This window comes from Agelaius tricolor, unplaced genomic scaffold, assembly GCF_023055355.1.
Source record: "Agelaius tricolor isolate 1412-34295 unplaced genomic scaffold, bAgeTri1.0.p SCAF_15, whole genome shotgun sequence".
Taxonomy (NCBI): Eukaryota; Metazoa; Chordata; class Aves; order Passeriformes; family Icteridae; genus Agelaius; species Agelaius tricolor.
In genome coordinates this window covers 17,463,624-17,477,330 of record NW_027269275.1, presented here as the reverse complement: position 1 = coordinate 17,477,330, position 13,707 = coordinate 17,463,624, and the positions used below count along the sequence as shown (strand labels likewise).

Genomic DNA, 13,707 nt, shown 5'->3' with positions numbered 1-13,707 from the left:
CATAATTCAATAATGTGTTACAACAGAATTATCTTTAAAACACAAAGCAAGATCCCTGTAGGAACAAAACAATGGCAATCTTTGATATTGCAATTATTAGAGACCTGCTAAAATATCTTTGTAGTTAGGTGAAGAAACATAAAATGACTATTTAGAACAGAAATTTCCTGGGAAATAAAAGTTTAAAAAATTAAAATGAAGTCAAAACTCCCAAGTAAATGGCTAATTTAATATGTCTGCAATGTGCAAGATAATATTCCTATTAGGAAAGTCAATGGGAGAAAAAAAAATTACATTTTATAACCGGAGCCAAATAACAAAGCAACAATTAAAGATTGTTATGGAGATTGCTAGGCAAAGGAGCTGAGTGACTGCTAAGACAAATTTCACTTGTATAGTGTGCCTAAGGGCAAAATTCCAGGCCTCAGAATTTACACCCAAGTTGGGTGTGAAGGGAAAAACAGCCACCTGCATCCAGGATGGAGATGGAGATAGGCTCCCTCAGCCTGGGGCAGCCAAACTCCCAGGCTGGCACCCAGCACAGCCCCAGCTCCTCACTCTGCTCTCCTCTCCTCTCCTTCCTGCTCACGAGCTGCCTTTGGGCCAGCTGGGATCACAGCCTGCCCAAAACAGGCATCAGCTGCCATTTGTCCCCTTCCCTGGAAAAGCTCCCCACTCCTTCTCCCTCAGTGCTCTCCTGCTCTGGGAACAAGGCAGGGATGGAGCACTGAGCCCCAAAAAGCACAAAAGGTGAGATGAGACAGAGTCACAACCATCTGGTTACTAAATATTTGATTGTTTTATTACAGGTTTTTGTTGACATGTAAAAAAAATGAGGGAAATAGATAAAGGAAGAAATTGGGAGAGAGAGAGAGAGAGAAAAATAGTCTCAGATGTCCTGAGTTCAAAACTCTGAGTCCACTTCCTCCAAGGAAAGCAAAAGTCTGCAGCCAGGGCCCTGATACAAACCCACCAGTGATAAACCTCAGCAGCAAAAGCAGCTCTTGTGACAAAGAGTACAGGACAGCAGGGTTCCCCCACTGGAGCACAGAGTGAAATGGTGGCCCCAGCCCTCTGGGCATCCTCTGTGCATCTACAGGAGGCTGGCACTGATGTGACAGACACAGGACAGTGATGGAACAAATGCCATAGCTGCAAATTAAACAGTGATCTTGTCCAGTTGGGTGCAAGAGCACATTGCACAAGTAGGGTTATGACAGGAGTTGCTCATGAAGAAAAGGAAAAAATTGTGGCTACATTTAAAGCTCAGAATGTGATCACTTTCAGTTTTTCATCACTGGAAAAGAAACGCATCTTGTCAAAGGCAGGACACAGGGCCAAACCATGGGAGTCAGGGGGATGAGGATTTCTTTCAAAATATCACAGCCCTTCAAAGCCCAAGGATGTGACAGACAATGGAAAAAGGGAAGAAGGCAGGAAAAATACAGGTGAGTTGCCCAACCATTTGTCATGGGCAAGTGGAAGGAGGACACGTGGTGCTCCTGGAATGAAATTAGGGAAGGGAAGTGACCCCAATCTACCAGAATTTGGGCACTGGACTCCAGCAAAGCCACATGAAGCTTGACTGATCTTATACAAGTGAGCACAAACTCCCCCCAAAGCAGAGGGAGACACAAGAAAGTATCAGAAGTGGGCAAAAACATGAATTCTTTGTAAACCCAGACTTGAGTAAGGAATTGTACAAAAAGCAGAAGTGACATCAGAGTTTACTAACAATTAGATAAGCACAGGCATATACAGGCAATGCACAGAACAACCCAGACAGATCAAAATAGCAGCTGATACACCCACTATCACTATTTTTAATACTGTAGGAAGGAAATTGTTTATCTCTTCATAAAGATCTTGATCTGTTTGCATTCATTCCCCCCCCCAACCAATTTATGTTGCTTATTCTAGCAAAGAGAACACAATACAAACTTTAAAACTATACACTATGCATTGAAACTGAATGTATACATTACAAAACTTGGGGGGGAAAGGACAATCACGTCTCAGATTCAACAGCAACAGAATGAAAACACCAGACCCCAAACACATTAGGCTGAAGCTGTAGGGAAAAAGACTTGTAGAGAAAATGTAACTTCTTACAAGATTTAAGGTTGATGATTCTGTAGGGGGTTTTGTTTTGCTTTAACAAAACACATTCTGCATCTCTCTGCATGTCAGTGATGCCCTTAGAAGCAGACAGGAATTACATAATTTCATGAGGTACCTTACACAGAAAGCAGGACACAGACAACAAGAAAACACTGAAATTCCTCAAAAAATGCCCCATCTGGGAATAGCTTTCTATTTATGTTTTTCCACTGCTTTTCCCAAACATGACTCTTAACACAAAGATTTCATGTTAATGCAGCTTAACAAAGCCCAATAAGCAGCAGTGTCCATCCAGAGCTCTTCCCAGCTACCCCAACCAGTGAGACAAACACCAGTGGACACCTCAGAGGTTCTTGCCTTCATCTCCTGATGTGCTCAGCTGCCTTGGGACAGAGCCAGCACTCAGCACCTTGCTGATGAAGAAGTCGTAGAACCAGAGGGGGAAGCAGCAGAAGATGCAGAGGGGGGCGTAGGCCCCCTTGCCAGGGGTGTAGAGGCCCTGGGGCCTCCTGGCCAGCAGAGCATGCAGGACAGAGCCCAGCACTGGGGACAGGTCGGGGGCACAGTGGGAGGGCAGGTGCAGCAGGTAATTCCTCAGCCCCAGGAGATATTCCTCTCCATAGGCCTGCCTGGTGTCTGCAGGGAGGTTCTCCATCAGCTCCTTCTCCTGTCTGTCCCACTGCTCTGCTGTGCCTTCAATACCTGCAGGAGCAACATCACAGGATAGCAAGTGGGTTTGGGGCTGGATTTAAAAGAAATAAATCTGTCATTAATAGGCAGAGTTGCTCTAAATGGGGCAGTGAAGAACAAACACCACAGCTGGTCAGCAGCCAGTGCTTTTAGCTGGAAGAGGAGGAAAAGCACGAGTGCTTTGTGCCACACAAAAAGCACAAAGTTCATGCCCCATTTGGCTCCCTGCTCTACCTAAAAGTGCCCCCTCACAGCCAAATCAGCATTTTTTTCTTTCCCCCTCCTCCCCACTTTGCCATTCTGTCCTGATGCATTTTGTGGAGGTTTCCAATCAGTGTTTATTATAAACAGCTGAGGACAGGCAAACTAAGATGAACAGGATTCACTTCGGTTGGCCAAGTGCTAAGCTGCCCTTTCACAGGAGACATTAGTATTTCAATAACTAGTTTCCTGAAGGATTAGCATTCTATTAGGACAGATTTAGAACTGAAATTTAATCTATTTGTCCACCCCATCTGCATAATGTAGGAATGAAAGCAGGAGCTTCTCCAATGGAATTATTGCCTAACTACCAAAAATTAGGCATTGCAAAGAAATAAAAATATTTTAAAAAAATACTTAAATCTCAAATCCCAGGACTCAATTTTACCCATAAACCTGAGAACAGCTAAGCAGGGCCCTGAAGGTGAAGCCTCAGGCAGGTTCCACTGACCACACAAAGCTGGCAGAGCCCAGGGCCCCTTCCCAGGAGGGGAAGCATTCAGGGAAGTAACATTTTATGGAAAAGACCAACTTGATTTACACTGACATAAAAAATGCTCTGGGCAGGCATGTGCAGCAGGAGGTGAGTCTGGAACCTGGACAGGCTCAGTTGAAGGAGGAGGAGAATTTGAAACAGAAAAGAGCAGGAGCACAGGGGGAAGGAGTGGAGAGGAAAGACCAGAGGATATTGACAGCAGGCAAGGAGGGTGACAGGTATAGCTGCAGATACTGCCATGCCACAGCAGCCCAATAAAGAGACCTCTGATACTGAGGAATGGAGGAAGCTCTGAAGCTCCCAAGCAGGACAATTGAGCCATAACACTCAAACTGGGCACACAGTGCTGCTCCAGTCATCAGCTCCAACAGAGCTGGGGCAAAGGGAAGGCACCAACTGCCTGAATGCTGCCCTGTCCCAAAGCAAAGACAGCTCTGCCCAGGAGAGGGGAAGCAGGCAGTGTGCAGAGCTGCAGGGAACATCTCTCACAAAAAACATTGAACTTATTTCCATAAGCCACATTAAGAATGGGGGAAAAACATCCAACCCCTGAGAATCACTCAGGGCTCTGTTTGAGGCTGCTGAGCTACAGGGAAAGAGGAGAGGCAGAAAGAACAACCCGAAATGTCAAGCACCAACCTGTTCTGAAGCCTGATGGATGAATTGCCATGACTTTAATGCCCCATTTGGAAAGCTCTTGCCTCATTACTCCAGAAAACATGGACAGAGCTGCTTTGGATGCCCCGTACGCTGCATACCTCGGTAGTGGAATGCCTCCTGCAGGAGCAATAGAAACTGATAAACCTCAACAGTGGCTCTTCCCAGCCTTTATTTCCATGATTTAGAAGGGAGATTATAGCACAACCAAAATTATGCCTCTCTCCCTGTGGTTAAAGACAAGGCAGTGAGGGAATCACTTCTTGCTAGAGGTTAAAAAAGAGTGGAAGTTGTAAATGAACAGTTGCTTACAGCAGTTATGCTCAGTAACACCTGGTAAGACACCTTGTAGAGCAGGAAAAATAAACTGGACTTCATTTAAGGGTAAAGACTGCTGAAAGTTATGACTGTTGGTTTGAGAAACACAATGATTTAGTTCATACAAATAGTAAAGTAGTAGTTTTATACTCCTGTTTTTGTCACTGTAACACAAATTTCAAGCCCCTACAATAAACCACAGTTAGAACAGGGTAAGTAATCTCAATTCTAGCTTTATAAAGCCAACTTTCTTTCCTGTTCTTCCCAGAAAGGCCAGAGAAATAATAATGTAAGAGTGGGGAAAAGCTGGAATCACATCCCATGAGTGACTGGACTCCCTGAGAGTTCCCCTGCCTGTAGTTATAGCCCATCTTTTTCAATCCCAGAAACATTTGTTCAGATGGGAAAGTTAGGAGAACATCCAGTACATTTACAAAAACAAGCTTCCAAAAAACAGTATCTTCCAAATGCAGAGATTTCCTCTGTCCCAAAAACTGGCAGGTTGTCACTTTTTTGGTGCTAGAAAAATACAAACATGCTTTGATTTGAGCTTCTTTTTCAGCCCTCCCACTTCCCCCACAAGGTTGGTTATCCCCACAGCCACCACAGGCTGTGCTGGGAGCAGGGAGGAGGGAACAGGATGGAGAATCCTTTCCTTGAGGCACATCCTCCTTCTGCTGCTTGTGTGGGCAGCTGGGCACATCCTGCCTCTGTTTCTCATGCTACACACTCATCTCAATGTGCCTCAGTATTTAAAGGAAAATACCTCAGATACAGAGGATCTTCAGGTAAGCCACTGGTGCTATTGGGTATTGTACTGGGATGACCAAGGTATGACAGGAGCTGTTTACACAGAGCCATTCCCTTGAAGAAGTCAGGCCAATTATATGTTAATTATTCTTCTGTATGCATCTGAACAAGCTGGATTGGTTTGAGCCAATTGAATCACATACTTGTCCCTCTGAGGTCAGGCTAACCTGAGCCCAGTTAAATGAGCCCTACACAGACAGGAATAGATTCAGCACAATGAGACCTCACTAACTTCTCCACTAATGTTTTACCAAAGGACCCCCAGACCCTGAGCTAAGAGGAAACTCTTCACCCAAACCAGCCTGTGTGTAGCAACATCTCTGCAGACAGCTGGACTTTAAGCAGGGTCATTATCAGCTCCTGCAAGGCCAAACTACTCAGCACAGGGATAAATGCATTTATTCCTTCAAGGCAGTTCAGGGATTCTCAGCAGGAATTCAGACATCTGCCCCAAAACACCCACAGTGAGAGCTTTGCTTGGGTGCACAGAGGAAACTGGGCTCTGGCCTCAGAGCAGCAGCAGAAAGGTTCTGATAATTCAGTCCTGATTTCTCAGAGTGTCAGCAATAAACCATGAACACAGACATGCAAATACAGAGCATATCTGGGATTATAAAGGTAAAACAGTTCCAGAGCCAGACTGCAGCCACATCCTCAGCATAAGGAGAGCACCAGGTAACACCTCCACAAGTCACCCCAGCAATGCAGCAGGATGCAGGGGGACTCCAGCTATGCAGAAGAGCAAAGGAAAATGTGGAGAGCACAAGACCCAGCAAATCCCTAAGAGTTCTTACTCCAAAATACTTTCCAGCAGCATGACCTCCTGCTTCTAGCAGGTCTCATTTTCAAAGGAGCATTCTTGCTCCTCAGCTGTTGGCTACCAGATACTGCATTACTGTATTACATTAGTTCCTACATCTTAGCATCTCAGCTGTCCTCCTGGAATTGAAGGTCATGTTATAAAGACATGTGTGTGTATATAAATTTATGGGGAAAGAAATGAAAAGCATAGGTTAAAATCCAAAACCTTTTTAATTTTTTTTTTCATGGCAAAATACCACTTTGCTAATAAGTTAGGACTAAGTATTTCTAAGACATCCAAAATATTTTTAAAGAAATATAGACTCACAGCTCCCAAGTTATCAGCAGATATCACAAACTGAGGCGGTCACAGACTTCTGCCTGAACATATTGTAGAAATACCTATGATGTACCTTTATGGAAGCTCACAAAGTTATCTCTCATGGCATCTAGAACACAAGATCTGAATTTTACTGGGTTTTTTTTTTGTCACAGCATATTGTTAGCCACATTAAACTCTTCTTCAAAGGCTGTTTTTTGGGAGTAGTGTCCCAAACTAAAGAAAAACCTGGATTTATTATCTTAACATTTATTCCCTGGGTGTACTGACCACCCAGACTGACAGACACCTTGGTTGGCATTTGCTCCAGGACTCCCACTCACCTGCCATGCTGGACATGTTCACCAGCCTCCCCTGTGATTTTCTCAGCAATGGCAAGAAGGTCTTGGACACCTCCACAGCCCCAAAGAAATTCACCTCCATGCAGTGCCTGTAGGTGCTCATGGGGAGCAGCTCCCCATCAGCAGGGAAGCCCAGGATTCCTGCGTTGTTCACGACACCCCAGAGCCCTGGGAAGAGGAGAAAGCACAAGGCTGCAACACACCAGGAAAACAATTTCATAAGGATTACACCAGTGAGCTGGATGGTGACTCCAGGCCAAAACAGAGATCATCTGCAGATCCACGTTCCCCATTCCTTGGCCAGTCACTACCATCTCCCCATATCCCAGGAAACAGAAGTGATGGATGGAAATGCCCTGACTGCCCAAGACTTCACCCTGGAAATGTCCTACACACCTAAGCCATGGTGCAGCCAACAACAGAGAGATGCACCTGCTAAGCTGCTACACCAGGACTTCCATGGTAAAGGGAGGAGAAAAAAGCTGTACCTGCATTTTGCACCTTCTCTGAGACTGTCAGATAGGCCTCCTTGACCTGAGTGGTGTTGGTGATATCCAGCTGCAGGACAGAGAGTCTCTGGGAACAGGAGCGCCGCAGCTCCGCAGCTCCAGGGCCATCCTTGTCCAGCACCCCAGCAAACACAACAAACCCCAAGCTGTCCAGGTGTTTGGCCAGTGCATGTCCAATCCCAGTGTCACTTCCTGAAAACATCAAAAAAAAACTTGGAAAGTAGGTCCATCCTACACCATCATTTAAAAAATAAATACATAAAATAAATACACACATTGGAAAGCCATGCAAATATAAACAGAAATATGGAGACAAAGTCCCTGAAATATATATGTCAGTAGAAAGAAAGGTTCAGATCTGAGGTTTGAGGAACTGGACCTTTAAATGCTCCTCAAAGATTGACAGGCCATGTTCTCCTGACTCAGAGCTGGTGGAATCAGCTCACCCTCTGCCACTGACAGAGACTCTGACTTTATACATAGAGAAGAAATTCTCTTTGTTTTTATACAAACATTCAGGCTGAAACCTGATAACAAAAGTGTGTAAGAGAAAAAAACAAACAGCAAAAAAACCCACCACGCTAATGATTTAATTTGAAATCTCTAATGGGCAAAGCAATTACAGGGCTCTCAGATTCAAATTCTTGGATTCTATTTCTACCTTCCAAAAAGTAGCATTATTTCATCCACACCTCTACCACACAAGATCCCTCAGATAAGCACTTCTTATTGCAGACTGTAACCAAGCCAAAACTAAGCAACTGTTGCTTTACCTGCAAAGCATTCCAATGCTTTCAGAACCTAAGAAAGCTTCCAAATGACATTTTTGTGCTAAGTCAGCTATTGAACTCATAGAACTCAAATCAGAATTTCTCTTATCCTATCCTCTTCCAAACTCATTCCCAAACTTTGTCCATATAAAGGAATGACCTAGCAGCTGCAGGAAGCACTATTAGAGCAAACAAACAATGGTCTTTGGAATCACAATTGTGTAGTTCTTCCCATCAGTTGCCAGTGAAGGATATTTAACAAATAATTTGATTCACAAGTCTCTCCCTGTGAGAGAGTATTTTGCTATTGCTACAGAATACAAGACAGAATGGTTTGGGCTGGAAAGGACCTGGAAGATCATCTCATTCCAGCCCCCTGGCATGGGCAGGGACACCTTCCACTATCCCAGGTGGCTCCAAGCCCCATCCAACCTGGCCTTGGACACTGCCAGGGATCCAGGGGCAGCCACAGCTTCTCTGGGCACCCCATGCCAGGGCCCCACCACCCTCACAGGGAAGAATTTCTTCCTCAAATCTGATCCAAACCCACTGTCTTTCAGTTTGAAGCCATTCCCCCGTGTCCTGTCACTTCATGCCCTCCCCACCAGATCTCTTGGAGCCCCTTTAGGCACTGGAAGGGCCTCCAAGGTCTCCCCAGAGCCATCCCAGCTCTCTACATCTGTATTCACAGGAGAGGTGTTCCAAGTCCTCTGATCATTTTTGAAGCCTTCTCTGGACCCACTTCAGCAGGTCCATGTCAGGATCCCCCCTTTCCTGCTGCCCACAGGTTTTTGGACGAGCCCAGGACAGAGTTGGATGTCTGGGCTGACCACGGTCCTGGGTCACATCCAGCTTCTCATCAACCAACACCCCCAAGTATTATAAGTTAATTTTAAGTGGTTTCTCTCCATTTTTTAAAATTCTAGTTTCCATTCTTCCCACCTGCAGTGAAACTTACTCCATAAGGAAAGAAACACATCACCCATGTCCCCACCAAGCCTCCAGTGAAGTGGCACAGGTAGTGACAGGGAAGGAGTTCACAGGGGCTGTGCTTCAGGAGCTTTGCAGAGGACAGGATTAGGAGGCAAATTAGGATTTTAATAAATTAATACAGTTTTTACACTGTAAAGCTTCATCCCATTCCACAACACTGCACCAGATCCTCCACTGTAACCACAGCAGAGAAAGCTCCTGGATGCTGCTGTGCACTGGGATCCAGCATCTCCTGCAATAACAATTTACTCCATCAATGTTCAGTTACAAACCCTGGAGATCTGAGTGTGAGACAAAGGACTGGAACTCCTGCCAGATATTTTTACTATTTTCTTGTTTGTGGAAGAGCTGCAACACTCCCTACTTAACCCTACTATAAACTTCTGAGGGTTAGTCTGTGATTTTGACACACCAAAAACAGTATCAGAGTTATTCACAGGTCTGCTCCTACATTTAAAATACGTTGTCAATAGAATTGGACTGCCAAAGAGACTCATCATAAGCACATTAGATCCTCTTTTCTGGATTCTGTCTTGTAACTGGGGCTTTAGTCCTGACTGGTGAAAAATATTAATTCCAGGTGGCTTGAAGAAAACATGTACTAAATGTCTGGATCAATCAGTGCATCTTGAAAAAGTAAAAAATAATTACTCATGCTCTATTTAATTCCTAGGAAGAAAAAACATCAGCTTTTTTGGCATTTTTGAAGTCTGCAATTTGCTGAAGATGCACCAGAACACCACAAATATCACATGAAGTTTCTCCAGTCCTGACCTCACTAAATAAACCTGCATTCTTTGAATTCCCTAGAGAGACATGAAGAAGCCTGCAAATATCCCAGACACGGCAGATTTCTAAGTTTGGGGGTGGGGTGACTTTCCTTCTTTTTCTTTTAGTGAAAAACCCCACTTTTAGATCAAATCTTTCCTCTTTCACCATTCCCAGAAAGTACACAGCCACAGCTACATATTACCCCAGTTTTATGATGCAGCTTTAACTTGAAAATGGGCAGAATAAAATGCAACTTGAACTTGGGATGGGCACAGCAATTCCAAGAAAGCAATAAAAGTTGTTTTGATCGTTGCCTGATGCTGGGTTTGTTCCTTTATTTTTATTCCAAAACAAATATGATTTGAGTTTCAGACCTGTTATTGAAGTGCAGAGAAGCTTTACTCTTCCAACTCCTAGAATTCAAAGAGTCTCCATAGGAAAAAAAAAAAAAAAAGATAATTCCCTCCTAATCCCACTCCTGCTTCTATGCCAAAAATGATTTGTGGGTTATGAAAAGCCTTATTTTAAGGAAAGCAGTCACTACAGACTGTGACTGACCCTTTACTGAGAATTTACAATTAACTCATGCTGAACATGCACCAAATCACACCCCAAGAATGGAAAGACCAAATTAACTGGAGAAATTCATCCCAATGCACACAGACTAACCAGGGACAGAATTTCACAACTCCTTTTACTTCAGATCTTAATAGTAATTTAATTTTTAGGGAAGGTGTCTGTTGCATTTACCACTGAAGTGTTTGCATGCCAGGAGCTTCTGTTTAAGGATATTGGAGCTCCTGCTCCCAAGCAGGAGGATCCACAGCAGAGTTGCAGCAATGGCTTTGAGCCTGCTCACATGCCCACACTCATCCATGTGAAAATGCATTTTGACCACTGGGCACAGTTTTTACCCTTATCCTGGTACTCCAGTGAGCTGCTGGCTTAGATAAATAATGCAGAGCAGCACTGGTACAAGGAATATCCAAAAAGGACCAGAACAATACGTGACAGGATCCAGGGAGAGCAGCAGAGCCTGCTCCAGCCTCTGGCCAAAGGCTCTCAAGAATACCTGGCAGCTGCTCAGGACACAGCCACACTCCTCAGCCCTGTGGGGCTGAAAGGCAGAGGGAAAATGAAAAAAGAATTAATATCACCAGTTTCCACCAAGTGCCTGCCTGAGGTCTTGTCAAAACTGGAGAAAATGACACCAAAATCTATTTAAAGGCACCTTGCACCTGCAAATGAACAGGGACAAACATCCTGTAGTTGGTATGGGGGGAAAATACCAAAATCAGAGCAATTTAACCAAAATACAGGTTGAGTAAAACTTCTGTTTCAGTTGATGGAGAGTTTGATGGATTGCATATGACTCCAATAAAGACAAAGAGTCTCCTCAAATTAATCAGCTGTCAGAGATGTCCAAACTTGCATTTCTTCAGGACAGTTGCAGCACAGGTAGAAGGAAAGCACATTCCCTTACTGGACTGTACCCAAATGTTCCTAACTCCCTTATATTGCTCTAATTCAGATTCCAGAGCAGATAAGCTCCCAGAGAGTGCTTCTTCCTGAAGATTTGCAGTGCTACAAAGAGCAAGGAGATGCCCAAGTGCAATCCCATCCCCTGAGCCTGCAGGGGTGGGAAAGGATTGCTCCCTATTGCCCACACCAATATCCACCCTCCACCTGCAGGGAGAAAACCCAGCTGGCAGATAAACTGCAAGGGGAGCACTTGCTGCTGATCTTGTCCTCTCTCAACTTTTATATTTAATCCCTGTATTAAAGCTTGCTAGGCAAATCTAAATTTTTTCCAGGTGTCCCTATAAAACAAAATGAAATTCTGCTAGCAATTGCTATATATAAACCGAAGCAAGTTAAATCAGCAGTCCAGAGGGGGGAAAAAACACAGAAAATAAAACAAAACCCAGCAAATTAAGAGTGCAAAAAGCAGTCAGCAGGCACTCCAGTTTAAAGGTTTGATTAACACAAATAAGCAACATCTAAATAAACAACACCTAAAGTTTTAGAGGAAGCAGGAGAAAAGCCATAAAACTACAAAAATGCCATCCCTGCAAAATAAAAGTGGGTTTTGAGTCGATCAGAGTGGTGATAGAGACTGAATTAATTAGCTCTGAACTTTCTCTGCTGGTGAATTACTCCCTCCTAAACGACTTCACAGAGGGTTTCAAAGAGATGGCACCAAACCTCAGTATTGAAATATGTGCATGATAGACACAGTGTGCAGTAGGTGCACACACACCCCCAAAAGACAGCTCTACATCCATAACCAGTACAATTAATTCAAGTAAACAAAAGCAATGAATGAATGTAGTGTTCTGAGGGCTCCTGGGAATTACTGTCTCTCCTAAAAAATTAAACCATCATAAGTATTCCTATGCTTCTTGCACCAGTTAATTTCACAAGCATGTCTAAAAAGCTACTTGTAAAGATTAAATGAGACACTAAAAAATAATAGCATCTATTAAGATGCTTTCCAACTTAATTTCAGAGCACTTATTTACCTGGAAAAAAAACCCATCTCTGCTGAAGCAGATAAAACAAGCAGAAAAAGATAAAAGGATAAAAGGAACTCTCACAAGCATGCACTAACCCGAGGACAAGAAGTTTTCCAGCCCACTTGTGAGAAAAGGCAGGTTTTGCTGGTTTCTGTGAGAAAAGGCAGGTTTTGCTGATTTCTGTGAGAAAAGGCAGGTTTTGCTGATTTCTGTGAGAAAAGGCAGGTTTTGCTGGTTTCTGTGCCCTGGCAGCCCCTTACCTGTGATGAGCACGGCTCTGTCCCCCACGGGCAGCAGGTCCCTGTCCCCCAGGCACACGGAGCAGAGCAGGCACATGGCCACAAACACCCCCAGCCCCTGGCCAGCCCCCAGCGTGGCCACACACAGCAAGGCAGGCAGGAGGCTGCAGAGCAGCACCTTTGCTTTGCCCAGCGGGCTCCTCTGGGCCATGGTGACCCCAAAAATCCTGGTGACACCTGCACAGAGCCACCCAAGGGGGCTGCTGGCTGCAGCATCCATCAGCAGGGGGGAGCAGGCAGCACTCACCCCACTGCTGCCTGGGTGGAAGCAGGTATTGCTAAATGCAGTGTGTGTTATATAGGAGCAGGGGGTGGGGCAGAGAAAGGGGACTCTGTTTAAAGGTTTGACATAATCTCACTTACCCTTGGCATCAGCAAGGAGCAGGAGCCCTCCTTTCCTTACCTTTCAGTCTTCCTGCCTGACAGCTCCACCTTCTGAACAATGTGCTGGCTGGATAATGATTGACAGCACCAGGAATGGACATGATGTAGCAAGCACTGGCTCCAGGAAAAGATTAACTGCTATTTTTTTTTTCTATATCTTAAAAGTACACTTTCCTCAACAGTGAGCAAAGGAGCAGTTTCTTTTATGAGGAATAGTTGGGCTTCCCTGCTTAAAAAACTTAGGGTGTAGTTTCAGTGGAACTGGTTTATGATGGGCAGTGACAAAAATGAGTCAGGCCAGGGTTATTTAATCTCTGGAACACAAACTGTCTTGGGCTTTATCACTTATGGATAACCCTCCTCTTTCAACAAAAAGCCCCAAATTACCCTCTCTGCTTTAGTGCCCACCTTTGCCTATTTACCTACTCCACATTCAGTAAATTGATATTCAGGGGGTGCTGGGAGCAGATGATTGCTGGTTTGCCATGAGGGGCACTTTGTAAGGTGAACAAAGGTAGCACACCTGAGACTGAGTCTTCAGCTAATCTCCAGTGATGACATTCACCTTGGTTTTGATAGCCACAGCAAGTTGTGGGGGGGGGGGGAAAAGTAATCAATTAAATATTATAT

General features: G+C 44.4%; 1 protein-coding gene across 1 annotated transcript; it reads right to left on the bottom strand.

Annotated features, from left to right (window-relative positions):
• Positions 1 to 2,464: 2,464 nt before the first annotated feature.
• HSD17B2 (hydroxysteroid 17-beta dehydrogenase 2) lies at positions 2,465 to 12,913 on the bottom strand. The gene is made up of 5 exons (XM_071440175.1): positions 12,655 to 12,913; positions 7,324 to 7,536; positions 6,818 to 7,003; positions 4,208 to 4,345; positions 2,465 to 2,823 (listed from the first exon to the last, which is right to left on the bottom strand). Exons 1-5 carry the CDS (start codon positions 12,911 to 12,913, stop codon positions 2,465 to 2,467), a joined length of 1,155 nt encoding a protein of 384 aa, XP_071296276.1.
• Positions 12,914 to 13,707: the final 794 nt, after the last annotated feature.